Source organism: Heteronotia binoei, chromosome 14 (genome assembly GCF_032191835.1).
Source record: "Heteronotia binoei isolate CCM8104 ecotype False Entrance Well chromosome 14, APGP_CSIRO_Hbin_v1, whole genome shotgun sequence".
Lineage (NCBI taxonomy): Eukaryota > Metazoa > Chordata > Lepidosauria > Squamata > Gekkonidae > Heteronotia > Heteronotia binoei.
In genome coordinates, this window is record NC_083236.1 from 70,502,962 (window position 1) to 70,517,667 (window position 14,706).

Consider the following 14,706-nt stretch of genomic DNA (forward strand, 5'->3'; position numbering starts at 1 on the left):
GAACACAGGGTTGTTCTCTCATCACAGATGGTAATTTTCTGTATTTCCCACCTCTAAGCATCTCCCCAAGAGCCCCGTGGCGCAGAGTGGTAAAGCTTTAGTATTGCAGTCTGAACTCTCTGCTCACGACCTGAGTTTGATCCCAGCGGAAGCTGGTTTCAGGTAGCCAGCTCAGGTTGACTCAGCCTTCCATCCTTCCAAGGTCGGTAAAATGAGTACCCAGCTTGTTGGGGGAAAAGTGTAAAAGACTGGGGAAGGCAACGGCAAACCATCCCGTAAAAAGTCTGCCATGAAAATGTTGTGAAAGCAACGTCACCCCAGAGTCAGACACGACTGGTGCTTGCACAGGGGGACTACCTTGACCTTTTAGCATCTCCCCACCCCTGTTCTCATCAAGCTGATTACAATGTGCATTGTGCCTTTGCATCCTGTGTTCCTTTTTTGCAAACCGCCCCCACCACCACCACCTTCTTTCTGGGATATCAGGACTCCGGGATCTCCATTCCTTTTTGGATCCGAGAGAGTGAGCTTTAACTCTCAAAAGCCCACAGCCCCAAAAACCTTGTTGGTCTCTAAGGTGCTGCTAGACTCAACTCTCACTCTTGTTGGAACTGGAAGCTTTCTCGGGCCCGAGAATGAAGAGGCAGAGACTCTCTTGTGTTCTCAGTCTGTCAAGTCCAAATCGTGGGAGGCAGAAGCTGCTGAAGGTTTGTGTTTTCTTTCTCAAGGAACTGCCAAAAAGAGCAAGATTCTGTCCCAGGAGGAGCGGAGGGTGGTGGCCTTTCATGAGTCCGGCCACGCCCTGGTGGGCTGGCTGCTGGAACACACAGAGGCCGTGATGAAGGTACGTTTGCTGCCCAGCCGGACTCGAGTTGTGGGGATCTGGGCTGAGGACCGGGTAGCTTCTCCATAACTCAGGGGTCCTTCTTTTATTTATTTTTAAATTTACTTTGGATTTATATGTTGCCCCACTCTGCAAGCGGACTCTGGGCGGCTGACAATCATAATAAAACATTTAAAATTACAGTTGTAAAAGACAATTTAATAAGAGAACATTTGGTGCTATGAAAAGGTTTTTGTTAAGCCCCGTGGCTCCTGTCGCTGCAGGTCTCCATCGCCCCTCGCACCAACGCGGCCCTGGGCTTTGCTCAGATCCTGCCCAAGGACCAGTACCTCTTCACCAAGGACCAGCTGTTTGAGCGGATGTGCATGGCCTTGGGAGGGAGGGCGTCCGAGGCCATCACCTTCAACAAGGTGACGACAGGTAAGGAAAGGCCTTTCTGCAGACCGGCCAAGTTTGAGTGAGACTGTGCAGAGAGCCCAAGGAAGCCTCCTGTGAACACATGAAACTGCTGTATACTGAATCAGACCCAGGGTCCATCAGAAGCTGGCATTACCTGTCTGGTGTAGTGGTTAAGTACATGGACTCTTTATCTGGGAGAACCAGGCTAGAGTCCCCACTCCTCCGCTTGCACCTGCTGGAATGGCCTTGGGTCAGCCATAGTTACTGCAGGAGTTGTCCCTGAAAGGGCAGCTTCTGGGAGAGCTCTCTCAGCCCCACCCACCTCCCAGGGTGTCTGTTGTGGGGGAGGAAGATATAGGAGATTGTAAAGCCAGTTTGGTGTAGTGGTTAAGTGTGCGGACTCTTATCTGGAAGAACTGGGTTTGATTCCCCACTGCTCCACTTGCAGCTGCTGAAATGGCCTTGGGTCAGTCAGAGCTCTCTTATCTGGGAGAACCGGGTTTGATTCCCCACTCCTCCACTTGCAGCTGCTGGAATGGCCCTGGGTCAGCCAGAGCTCTCTTATCTGGGAGAACTGGGTTGGATTCCCCACTCCTCCACTTGCAGCTGCTGGAATGGCCCTGGGTCAGCCAGAGGTCTCTTATCTGGGAGAACCGGGTTGCATTCCCCACTCCTCCACTTGCAGCTGCTGGAATGGCCTTGGATCAGCCAGAGCTCTCTTATCTGGGAGAACCGGGTTGGATTCCCCACTCCTCCACTTGCAGCTGCTGGAATGGCCTTGGGTCAGCCATAGCTCTGGCAGGAGTTGTCCTTGAAAGGGCAGCTGCTGTGAGAGCCCTCTCAGCACCCACCTCCCAGGGTGTCTGTTGTGGGGAAGGAAGATATAGGAGATTGTAAAGCCAGTTTGATGTAGTGGTTTAGTGTGCAGACTCTTATCTGAGAGAACTAGGTTTGACTCCCCACTCCTCCACTTGCAGCTGCTGGAATGGCCTTGGGTCAGCCATAGCTCCTGCAGAGGTTGTCCTTGAAAGGGCAGCTTCTGGGAGAGCTCTCTCAGCCCCACCCACCTCCCAGGGTGTCTGTTGTGGGGGGAGAAGACATAGGAGATTGTAAGCCTCTCTGAGTCTCTGATTCAGAGAGAAGGGCGGGGTATAAGTCTGCAGTCGTCTTCTTTTGCATGTTTCTTATGACCGGAAGTGTCTTTTCACTGCTCAGCCAGTTAAGCCATTGGTTTCACAGTTTGCCTGCACAACTGGAAGGGTGGGGGGGAGATCCTATCAGGTCCAGTGGTAATCAAATACTGATGGTCTTTTGTCCTTCGCACACCCAGGGGCACAAGATGACTTGAGAAAAGTAACGAGGATAGCCTACTCCATGGTGAAGCAATATGGGATGATGCCCAACGTTGGACACCTTTCCTTCCCCGTCGAGGAGAACGCTTCAGGGATCGGGCGGCGCCCTTTCAGCCACGGACTCCAGCAGATCATGGACCACGTACGTTCTCCTTGAGACCACAGAGTTGCTGATGGTGCTTTCTTGTCCCCGTCCTGCTGTGAAGCCTCTACCAGCAGGACCACCTCTCTCAAAATAGCCCCTTGCTGGGCTCAAGAAGGCCTCCTTAACATTCCATCTTGCCAGCAAGTGAGATCCAGAACCTTTTCAGTGCTGGCTCCCCCTAGAGGGCGTGGTCTCCCCGGGAGGGTCAGGAAGGCTGCTTTGTGAAGGCTTACTCAGGCGATCCCGGAAAGGCTCTGACTCTGTTAGGGGTAGGTTGTGTTTTCAGTCACTGTTGTGCTTTTTAGCCTGCTCTTATTTCAGTTCTGAGTTAATATCGTAACCTTCTTTGAGTCTTGTTGGGGGGAAAAGGCAGCTGAGAAATGATGTGGAGATAAATATTATTGTGAAGGTAAACCTCGTGCACTCCCTTGGGCTTCTTGGAGAAAGGATGGGATAAAAACATGGTAGAGGAATAGTTAGGTAGATGGATAGAACCTCAGAAACTGGCCTCTTGAAGCCAAAGCTGTGTTTTTCCACCCAGTCTTGCAAGATTGACCACCACTCTTCAAAGTGCTTTATTTGCTCAAGCGGGTCTGGGCTAAATTCTGTGGATGACGGATTGCAGCTGTCATAAAGAGCCGTACCCTGCAGTGCTGGTGTCTGCCTGGGCACCATCCCAAGGATCTTTTGGCTCCACACGCATTGTGCTTTTTAAGATTCCTAGTCTGAGTTTAGTGGTTGAATCCGAGCTCAGCCCTTCCATCGCTTCAGGGAGTGTTACAGGTCTCACCTTGTGTTAGAAGGTGCAACGTTGAGAGGTTCACGTCTCCCTCCCAGCCTTCCCAGAGGTTCTACAAAGAGGACCCTGCTGCTTGGATCACTAGATGGTTGGGGGAGGGGGGCTGCTGAAAAAGCCATGGCTGCTGTTGGATGTGTACAGCTCAAAAGTAGCCTAACTGGTGCAACAGTCTTTAGCTTTGTCTTGCCACATTAAAGCTTGTGATCCCTTGCAGGATGCATCCAGCTCAGGGCTGGGAAGCATAAATTGCAGGTCTCCTCTCTGTTGCATCTGGATCCCCCCAAGTTCCTGGAGCTGCACTCTGGAATCCTCTCCTAGTTCCACAAGTCCCTAGAGTGACCTGTTGGCTTCTGTGTCCTTTCTAGGAGGCAAAACTGCTGGTGGCCCAAGCCTATAGGCGCACGGAGACGTTGCTTCTGGACAACCGGGACAAGCTGAAGATGGTACGGCTTTTTCCTGGCTGAATGCTGCTGGCACACCTGTTCTGGTGGCGTGGCCTTGAATTGGGAGGGGGGCAGGCTCACATCCTATTCAGTGTGTGTGTGGGGGGGAGCTGTGAGGAAGCCTCTTCCTTTTAGAGGAGCCTGCTTCACAGTGCTCCCTTGCAAGGCTCGCAGACAGCTCTGAGATCGCAGGAGGAAACCTGGTGCTCAAACGGTGAAGGGAACGGACTGGGCTGCTGCTAGGATCTGTCCTCGGCAGAGACAGGAGGGACGTTGTCAGCAGGAAGGAGGGGGGTTGTCGGAGAGCTCGTTCTGCCCAGGAGCGCTTCCTTCCCCTTCAGATGAATCCTGCAAGAGGCTGCCTTAGAGTTGCCCTTAGGCGTTTCCTGGTGCTTCTGCAAGTGGATGTGCACAGAAGAGCAGCTTGGAACAGCTTTGGTAGGAAGGTTGGGAGGCTGCTAAAATGGCACCTACTTAGTGTGCACACCTCTGGCTCAGTGGCAAAGAGCACTTTGTTGATCTTGTTTCCCTTTCGGTTGACAGACCCAAGCGGGCAGCCGTGTTGGTCTGAAGCAGTTGAGCAAAGCAGGAGTCAAGTGGCACCTTTGAGACCAACCAAGTTTTATTTAGAACGTTCTTTTTATTTACTTTCTAAATAAAAATGGGTTGGTCTTACAGGTGCCATTTGACTCCTGCTTTGTTCAGTTGTTTCCCTTTTGAGTAATGAGCTGGATCTGGCTTTGTGCAAGTGCGGACTGAGCTGCAAAAGGTCATCTGCTCCTCTCCGCCCCCCCTTACTCTTCCGGCCTGTCCAGGCACATGCATTCCTGGGTTCACCTTCTCTCGCCTTTCCTGTGTTTAGCTGGCTAACGCCCTCCTGGAAAAGGAAGTGATCAATTATGATGACATCGAAGCCCTGATTGGGCCTCCTCCCCACGGACCCAAGAAAATGATTGCCCCGCAGAGCTGGATTGAAGCCGAGAGAGACAAGCAAGATGTGGGGGATGAGGAGCCCCCCCAGCAGCCCCCCAGGCGAGAGGAAGAGGAAGACGAACCCAACCTGAGCCCTGTCTGAAGCCAGGCCATAGTGTGGAGCAGAAGAAGAGCCTCCTCACTTCCTGTCTGAATCAGGCTCACTTGCGCGTAACGTGTGCGGGCCCCTCTGCTCAGATATCTGGGATGGTCTGTCGATAGTGTCTTTTCCCTTGCTCTGGGAATGAGCTGTGGTATGGGGGTGATGTCAGACACCATTTCCAAGATGTCTGAAAGAAACCAGATGTCCATGGGTCACTGGATTGTCCTGGTTAGAAGGAGCCAGCTCTCGGGCGCCAGACCTCCTGCCAAGTAATTGGAACTCTATGAGTGCCACGTGAGGCCTCTGGCCACAAGGAAGGCAAAGCCCAAACTTTGAGAAAGAGAGAGCACCTACAAGTTTGTCCAGTGCAGCTGGAGGCAGTGAAGTGGGAAGCAAATGTGACGTGGGGAGGGGGAAGTGTGTGAAAGAGAAAGTGATCAGCCAGTTCTGTTTGCATCCCCCACCCCATCATTGTGGATTATTCCACGAGGATTGTCTTTGTCGTAAAATGAACCTAGTCTGTATTTTGCTCCTGCCAACGTTATCTTGCAATTCTCTGGCCTTCTCTTTCAGAGCCCTTGCCACAGGATGTTAATTGCAAGTGTAAAACAAGTGTTTGGGTTCCTCTTGAGAAAGAGTCCCCGTTCCCACCCCCACCCTGCCTCCACCTTCCCCCTTCTGGTCCTTGGCAATTTATCCTCTGTGATCTGTAGCTGCCACCTAGTGGTCTGTTCAGGAACCTGCACGGAACAGTTTCACTCTAGAAACCTTGGGCAAGAGCAGCAGCTCCTGAGTCTCTGGGGCCCTTCTCCCACCCACCTATGAGACATTGTCGGAGGAGTTACTTGACTTTCACCAGACCGCTCAACAGTGTAGCAGCCATTGGTCTTCAGATAGCTTCAGGGGCAGAGAAGTCATAGGTCCTGACTGTCAGTGTGTGTTTATCTTGGAAGTTTGGATAATGTTCAAGAAAATAAAGTTTGGAGCTTCTTACTGTTGTCTGAGGCTGTGTTGAATTTATGAGTTCATAATGGGGGGAACGAGAGCCCCATGGTGCAGAGTGGTAAGCTGCAGTCTGAGGTCTCTGCTCACAACCTGAATTCGATCCCGGTGGAAGTTGGGTTCAGGTAGCTGGCTCAAGGTTGACTCAGCCTTCCATCACTTCCGAGGTCAGTAAAATGAGTCCCCAGCCTTGCTGGGGGGAAGTGTAGATGACTGGGGAAGGCAATGGCAAACCACCCCGTGAAAAGTCTGCCGTGAAAATGTTGTGAAAGCAACGTCACCCCAGAGTCAGAAACGACTGGTGCTTGCACAGGGGACTACCTTTACCTTTTTTAAATGGGGGGAACAACGCTTTCCATCCTAGCTTGGATGCTGTTGTCCGTGGGGTCCAAAAGGGGAGGCATGGTTGCTCCTGCCTTCCCACTCCAGCTTACTGGTTGATGCATATTCTATCATGTCTTGATTCCATCATGTCTCTCAGCTTCTTCTGTGAGAGCCCTCTCAGCCCCACCCACTTCACAGGGTGTCTGTTGCGGGGGGAGAAGATATAGGAGATTGTAAGCTGCTCTGAGTCTCTGATTCAGAGAGAAGGGCAGGGTATAAATCTACAGTCTTCTTCTTCTTTTAGTCATAACAACGTGACTCCTATCAGAAGAAGAGTCATGCTGTGTCAGACCAAAAGCCCATCCAGTCTAGTATCCTCCTGGCTAGCTGTGTTGGAAGACAAACACCTTCTGGAAGCTCCTAAGCAGGCATGAATGCAACCCTGTTCTTAGTCAGTGGTATTAGATATTCACAATTGTCTTATTTGTAGAGGTTCCATTTAACAATCCACTTTAACAGCCCCTGATGGAACAGTGGTCTGTCAATTTCTGTTGTCCCTTAGTAGAAATCTTCAGGAATTTCCCACCTGAGTTGACAACTGTATGCTAGCTAAACGTTGCATGAAACAGCATTTCTTTTCATCCTGATCGTCCTGTCCTTCAGCTTCATTAGGGGATCCAGAGTGCCAATACAAGGATGGGGAAATCACTTTCCACCCTACCAACTATAGCACTATACAATTATTAAACTTCTAGTATGGAAGTGAAAAAAATTAGGTGTCCTCTGGTTAAAAGGGGGCAGACAAATTATCCCCTGCCCCCTCTCCATGGCCACCCAGCTAATATTTCTATTGGGGTCGTCCATGAGAAGTATCTAAGACGTGGTTGCAGTAGGGTTGCCAACTCTATTCAAGAAATATCTGGAGATTTTGGGGGTGGAGCCAGGAGTAAAAGTGTGACAAGCATAATTTAACTCAAAAGGGAGTTCTGGCCACGACATTTAAAGAGACCACACACCTTTTAAATGTCTTCCATCCATAAGAAATAATGGATAGGGGCACCTTCTTTTTAGGCTCATAGATGTGGACCCCCTGGTCCAATCATTTTGAAACTTGGAGGGTATTTTGGGGAGAGGCACTGGATACTATACTGAAAACTTGGTGCCCCTAACTAAAAAACAGCCCCCTCAGAGCCCCAGGTACCTGCAGATCAATTCTCCATTTTCTATGGGAATAAGTCTCCATAGGGAATAACAGAGTTCCCAGCAGACATTTCCCTCCCCTCCCCCCGCTTTCAGATGACCCTGAAGTGGAGGGAGGGTCTTCAAGCCGGGGGATCCCCTGCCCCCACCTGGGGATTGGCAACCCTAGGTTGCAGGCAACTGAGCAGCAAAGCCAGACGCGGAAGCGCGGCCCCTTTAAGGAGGGCGCCATCTTTAGTCATGGCACGACGCTATGCCTAGGTTGACGCTAGCGTTGCGTCTCTTTCCGGAAGCCAGGGTCGGAGGTGGTGCGTGGATATCCCAGCGTGCCCCGCGTTGCGTATTCCTTTTTCCGGCCGGCCATTTGCTGCGGCGGGAGGTGAGTCTGAGGCTGCTGTGGTGGCCGGCAGTTATCCGTCTCCATCCGTCGCTTGGGGGGAGCCGGAAGGGTTCGGAGGGGGCCGGGAGGGACTGCGGGCGCGTCGCCGTTGGAGTGGGGGGGCCATCGGGCGGCGGCGGGGACGATGAAGGCCGGAGTCTGCGGGGCGGTGGAGGCCGCAGCAGGGAGGCGGCCTTCAGGTGCGCGCGCAGGCTGCTCTTGTGCCGTTTGCAGCCTTCTCTTTCTCCCCAGCCTGCAGGGATGGTGGCCCAGAGGGGCCCCTCCCGGGACCCGACTCGCTGCGGCGCTCAGGCCAAGAGGGGCTCGCTGGGAGCACCCAGGTCTCCCTTCTGCCGGGGAAGCTCCTCGTGGTGGAGAAGGAAGAGGCTGCTGCAAGCCATGCTGGGCGGAAAAGTCGGGCAGGAGGAACATCAGTGGGCAGCAGCAACCAAGCTCTTGCTAAGGCAGCGCTGTGCTGAGTGGACCCAGGGCAGGGGAGGCCAAACTCGTATACCATAAGAGCCAGATAGAATAGATGGGGAGGGAGAGGTGGAAAGAAAGCAGCTTTAAATGCATTCTCCAAGCCAGACGATGGGATAGTGGGGGGCTTTGAGAGCCACACAATATGTGTGAAAGAGCCACGTGTGGTTCCTGAGCCACAGTCTGACCATTTCTGGCCCAGGGTCTCCATAGAAGGCTGGTCCGTGGGGGTGCTGGTGAAGGAACACTTGCAGAGCATGAGAAGCGCCCCCCCCCCCCGCCCAATGCACAAGAAAGGGTCTCAGGAAGGGGCAAGCACTGCTCTGCTAAGCTCAGGTTTGCAGTCTGTGCTCCACTTAATGCTCAGTCCTGCTCAGTGTTTTATCTTGTGTTCTCTTCGAAGAGTTGAAGGCGGCATTCACAATCAGCTCCCCCTTTTTCACACAATGACGTGTAAGTTAAATAGTGGCCAGTGAGGTTTAACACTGCGTCCTTTCTCCCTGTCCTCTGGTGTTTCCACACATGTTGAAGAATGCCCCTTCAAGCCCTCTTTGGAACGGGATTTCATTATGTGAAATGGCAAAATCCACTTGCAAGCACTCTGATGCTAACCAGTCTGCTGTGGTGCCTCTTAGCAGAGGGCAGTAGTGCTGACAGAAATATCAATTGCAGCCCCCAGAGTGCTAATGCTTGTCTTTGGATAGAGGGCAAAGCAGCTCCTTCGATAAAGAGTCTTGGCTTGGGGGTTCCTGTTGAGGGGAGTAGGAGTCAGCCCAGCCTTGTAGGAGACAGAGGTAAAAGACTCAGTTCTAATAAAGAGCTACCTTCAAGTAAATCTTTATTAGAACTAAGCAACTTTGTAGAATGGGCTTGAATGCTGTTTGGTTGGTAAAGTCAGATAATTATAAGCTAAGAGCCAAATAGAATTCTGGAACTTGCAGGGCATAAAAGATCAGCCAGGAGGAATGATTGTGATTAGATTATTACTTGAATCTTGGCACTTGCAATGGTGATTTTCCAGTCCCTTGGTCAGTTGGAATCCCACAGCAGTGAGCCAGTTTTCAGACTTCAGGTTTTAAACTACAGCTGGCGAGACCTGGATACATGAGAATGTGTGAGCTCAGCAATCATATATTTTTTCTAAGGCGTCTAGGTATAAAGCGTCAGCAAACTCAGTTTGCTTGATAAAGGGTCATGGTTTTGAGTTGAAATCAGAAATGCGGCTTTTAGCCTTTTACTTTTGTGTTAATTGAAAGTCACATTAATATAGAGGAACTTAATGTGAATTTGTTTAATTACTTAAACATTCCTTTTTAAAGTCATCAAGTTATATATTTCTTGAAATTAGAGAATGAAGAAATAACTTCTTTGATAAACACAAAACAAGAGTGAAGAGGTAAATCAGAGCTTGCAAGTGTATTGCCATTGCAGATTACGCAATACCCTGGGATTTATATAAATAATAAACAACAAAGTGTTTTCTTTTAGTGGCTCCCACATCTGGATGTATATTACATTTAAATTGCCAGAACTAATGATAACTTTTGTATGTTTCTAGTTTTAATAGTAATATAGCATTACAATGGTATTAACAAAATAAAATTGTATATCCCATCAGTGTTTTAACAACCTGGGAATCTCCAGATGTTAGTTGTAGTAAAACAAGTTGTCGATCTAGGTGGGAAGTAAATTCTGGTTTCTTTCTGAAGGGCATATTTTGTGGATACCATATTATAAGGGATTTTCTGACTTCCCCAGCCGTGACTACAAGAAACACAGAATGCTGAGTTTTCTTTGTATTGAAAGACAAGTTTGAATTCTTGTTAGGCAGGTATGCTGCTGCATCTCTTCCTAACCTATTCGGGGGGTTTTTTTGTGCTGCTAAGTATTATTGCAGCTTTACAAATCTCAGATGTTTGTTTTCAGGGATATAAGCAGCCATGGCGCCTAGCCGGAATGGCATGATCTTAAAGCCCCACTTCCACAAAGACTGGCAAAGACGAGTGGCTACATGGTTCAACCAGCCAGCCAGGAAGATCCGCAGGTGAGTTATTGCAGCCTGTTCAGCCTGCGAGTTTCATGTGCCAGATGACCAGCAGATATTAAACTCTGGTTAACTGAAAGGTAAGGGGGGATTCTGCTAGTTTGTCTTGTTGCTCCTAAGGACCCACCTCAGGGCTGCAGCCAGATGATGAAAATTCTCCGGAATCGCTGTACACCATTGATGATGTATTAGAACCCTTATCAGCTGATGGCTGTGGCTTTTTATATTGCTGTCACTGGGAATGTAAGTCTCAGTGAGAAGGGGGCTGCCTTGTAACACCTTGCCTTATTAAGTTCCCAGGTTTATCTGCAGTCAGACTCTGATTGTATTGCAAGAAAAGGAACGGATGTGACGCAAGCCCCTTTCTTTTTCTCTCTCCACCCAGGAGGAAGGCCCGGCAGGCAAAGGCTCGTCGTATCGCCCCTCGTCCAGTATCTGGACCAATCCGGCCAATTGTGAGATGCCCCACTATTCGATACCACACGAAAGTCCGTGCTGGTCGGGGATTCAGCTTAGAGGAGTTGAGGGTAAGTGGAGGGGGGCTGCTGTCTCAGAGCCAGAAGCGTGATGGTTCTCTTGGATTATTTGATACGTGGTGTGAAGCCTGGAGGAACAAGGTGCATCAGGAAAGGCTTCCGTGAAAGCAGCTTGGCTGACTCAGTAGATTTCTTGACAGACCGCTAAAAGGCAAATTACTGGATGCTGTTAGGAAATCTGGAGAGAGTTCTTAAAGGCTGACAAGACCGCACCTAATTCCTGCTTCTTTGGCTGTCAAGACACTCATGCAGGCAGCAAAAAAGAAAAGCTCTCCTTTGGGTGATGGGTAGAGGATTTAGCCTGTTTACATCTTACTAGAGGTTGAGTAGATATTTCTGTCTCTGGAGGTGGGAAGTGCCTCTGAATGCAGTCTTTGCCATCATTTCTGGCAGCCGCACAGTTGATGATGACACTGTCTCCGGAATCTCTGTACAGTCCGTGATGACTGTGATTGAACCCTTTTCCAGCTGATGACTGTAGCGGTCCTGCAGCCTCGGGAGGGCTGCTGACGCACATGGTTGTTTCCCCCGGAGGCTTAGGCCAATCCTCTCTCCCTAGATGGCTGGCATTAACAAGAAGTTTGCCCGGACAATTGGTATCTCAGTGGACCCCAGGCGGCGTAACAAGTCTACCGAAGCTCTGCAGGCCAATGTGCAGCGGCTGAAGGAGTATCGCTCCAAGCTCATCCTCTTCCCCCGGAAACCTTCCGCCCCTAAGAAAGGGGATAGCTCAGTAAGTACTGGGCAGAGGGAGGCTGCGTCATGTGACACTCTGGTAGTATTGTTTCAAAAAAATGTGCAACTTTGCTGAAACTAATATCCAAAGCACCCAAGAAATCTCAGGTTTAGTTTCCAAGAAGTGTGTCCTTAAGCTTGGAGGACCCACAAGCCTCTGAGAGGCAGAAAACTGTAATATTTTTCCTCTCTCTGCCGTTCATTTGCATGCTGCTGCAAAGACTGTACATGTTTGGGGGCGGGGGCAGATGCCACAGTTTTCTGGATACTTGTGCTATAACCAACTCCACGTTCAGGATTGCTTCTACCTATATCAGGGTGAGGCTCTGCACCTGCAGAGTAAAAGTGGCACGAAGGCAGCACTCTAGATGAGCCAGGCTTCAAGGCCTGATAGGGGCCTTGGCTTGGCTTAGCCCTCAAGTTGTTTTTAGCCATCACTGACTTGCGCTTCTCTCAGATGCATCAAGGACAGGTTTTCCTGCTTCAGAGGGTGCACAGAACAGTTCCTGTGGCCCTCTGCCATTGTCCCTTCTCTCCCACAGGCAGAAGAGCTCAAAATGGCCACGCAGCTCTCTGGACCAGTTATGCCAATCAAGAATGTAAGTACCTTCCACTCTGGACTTCTGTTGATTTCCCCCTTTCAGTGGGGGCCGAGCAGAGGAACCTGCTGTGTTTCTTGACCATTAGAGCGGTTCCTCAGTGGAACAGGCTTCCTCCTCAGGAGGTGGTGGGCTCTCCTTCCCTGGAGGTTTTTAAACAGAGGCTAGATGGCCATCTGACAGCAATGAAGCGCCTGTGGATTTAGGGGGAGGAATTTGTGAGTTCCCTGCATTGTGCAGGGGGTTGGACTAGATGACCCTGGATCTCCCTTCCAGCCCTATGATTCTATGACTCTGGTGAAAGGACTGTGCTTTCCATAGCAGTGTTGGTGAAATGTTCTCATGAGACAACACAGCCGTGACACTTCTGCTCCTTCTGCTGCTGCACTTCAGTGGCTGAATGTCACTGTTGTTCTCAGAGATAAAAGGCTGCCTTGGGGTGTAGGGGGGAAGCTTCCCTGAATGGCTTCTTGCCGTTCAACATGAGGTCAGAGCATTGCAACATCCAGCTTTCCTGCCAAACCCATCTGTGGGGCTCACACCACCAAGGTCTCCTGTGGCTGCTCTGGAAGAAGTTCTCAGAGCTGTTCAGAGCCTGAGCCAGGTGAAGCAAGATGGCTGTTGTTAGAAGGGTCTTTGGACAGGAGAGGAATGTGTGTTTGGTCATTCTTGTCATTCAGGCAGCTTGCAGTGGTGCAGAAATATTCTCTGCAGTCTAGATGATGGACAGAATTCTGGCTGGGAATGCCTAGGTGCAGAAAATGGGCATGCTGACCAATGTCAGAGACTTCTCTGATGGTATCCCTGCTAGCAGACACCTTTGGGGTGGTTGACAGGCAGCAGAATAAGCGGGAAGATGATGGCAGCTTTTGCAGGGAGGGAAGTCTATTGTGTGTGTGTTTTTTTACTGTTTTGGTTCTTTCCTCTCAGGTCTACAAGAAAGAGAAGGCCCGGGTTATCTCTGAGGAAGAGAAGAACTTCAAGGCCTTTGCCAGCCTACGCATGGCCCGGGCAAATGCCCGCCTGTTTGGCATCCGGGCTAAGCGAGCCAAGGAAGCAGCTGAGCAGGACGTGGAAAAGAAGAAATAAACTGTTGTCTCTCTCAATAAAGGAGGATAGAGTTGGAGCTGTGTGGTGCCGTTTTATGCCACAGGGCCGAGACGGAAAACTTGCATGCTGGGAGTGTGGCCTTCTTCTTCACTTTGTGCCTCAGCGTTGCCCTGGGGGATAGGACATCCTTGATGCATGACTGGTGTGTGAGGGGCTGTTCATTGAGCTCTGCAGCGGTGCTGTGGTCCACCGGTTCAGCAAACACAGCCTGCCAGAATTGCCCCCGTTTGAGAGAGAATAGCCCTGTCTTCCAGCACTTCATCAGCTGGCAGGTCTGTCCTAGGGGAATATTAATAGCCCTGTCCTGGCTTGTGCTGCGCTCTGGGCAGTGAGGCAGAAGCCATCAAACAATATTCAGAACGTTAAAAAGTAAGTACAATAGAATTGGTAAGTTAAAAACCCATTTAAAATAGATTCAGTAAGTTTAAGATGGCATCCCTGAAATTTGTGAGATCCCCTCTACAGAAAGGAGGAAGAGGGCGGGGACTTGACTGTCCTTTATCCAAAGAACCCTTTCAGTGTGGCTTTTGCACACAGTAGCAGGTAGATCTAAAGGGCTGTTGTCTTTGCCCCATAATCAGCACTCAAGAGCAAAGGTGGGCTCGAGCTGAGATTAGTCTCCCCTCTAAGTCCAGGCAGCTCCCAAAGGTGATGGATGGTCTTGTGGCTAAGAGTTTCCTAGGAATTCTTGGTTGTCTTCCACAGTCTGGAGGAGCCGCCATTCACATCAGCTGCTGCTTGTGCAGAGGAAAGTGCTCTGGTGGGGAGAAATGAGGGAGTGCTTCCGTGACATGCCCACATCTGTGGTGCCTAGGGCTGTTGAGTGCCTGCAGTCCGGCAGTGATGTGGCCACAAAGTCCTCTTCCCCAAGAAGACCAGCAGACCACAGTATGTCCTAGCCTATTGCCAGGGAATTCTGGGCAGGAGGTGAGTCAGACTGCCTCTGTCTGGGAGTCGGTAGAAGCAGCAAAACACAGCTGCGGGACCCCGAGGAGGCATGTGCACACACTTGCAGTGGTCGGATGCATTACAGGAGGAGAACTCCGTTTGGCTTTTCCCCCCCTTTGTAATCCCATCAAGTCGCAGCCGGTTCCTGAGGGTTTTCCAGGCAAGAGACCTTAAGGGGGGGTTTGCCAGGGCCTGCCTGGGCTTCCTTGCTGGCCTCCCTCCCCCTAAGAGCAGACCGTGGTTGAGTTTAAGGCCCATTCGGCTTGGGGGGAACGTGGTCTGATGGAGGCTG

At 50.6% G+C, this 14,706-nt stretch overlaps 2 protein-coding genes and 2 non-coding genes across 4 annotated transcripts in view; all 4 read left to right on the plus strand.

Moving 5' to 3' along the window:
• The window catches only part of SPG7 (SPG7 matrix AAA peptidase subunit, paraplegin), a 46,463-nt gene extending 40,413 nt beyond the window's left edge, over positions 1-6,050 (plus strand). Inside the window, 5 exon segments of the mRNA XM_060253866.1 lie at positions 729-844; positions 1,108-1,264; positions 2,574-2,737; positions 3,905-3,982; positions 4,845-6,050. Of these exon segments, the coding sequence (XP_060109849.1) occupies positions 729-844; positions 1,108-1,264; positions 2,574-2,737; positions 3,905-3,982; positions 4,845-5,057 (728 nt within the window). The 3' untranslated portion in view covers positions 5,058-6,050.
• Positions 6,051-7,823: 1,773 nt separating this feature from the next.
• On the plus strand, positions 7,824-13,482 carry RPL13 (ribosomal protein L13). The gene is made up of 6 exons (XM_060253572.1): positions 7,824-7,962; positions 10,369-10,486; positions 10,872-11,013; positions 11,582-11,755; positions 12,300-12,356; positions 13,287-13,482. Exons 2-6 carry the CDS (start codon positions 10,383-10,385, stop codon positions 13,443-13,445), a joined length of 636 nt encoding a protein of 211 aa, XP_060109555.1. The 5' UTR covers positions 7,824-7,962; positions 10,369-10,382; the 3' UTR covers positions 13,446-13,482.
• On the plus strand, positions 10,632-10,712 carry LOC132582825 (small nucleolar RNA MBII-202). Its single transcript, XR_009556205.1, has one exon. It is a non-coding gene; the product is annotated as a small nucleolar RNA MBII-202 (small nucleolar RNA).
• Positions 11,428-11,512, plus strand: LOC132582826 (small nucleolar RNA MBII-202). Its single transcript, XR_009556206.1, has one exon. It is a non-coding gene; the product is annotated as a small nucleolar RNA MBII-202 (small nucleolar RNA).
• Positions 13,483-14,706: the final 1,224 nt, after the last annotated feature.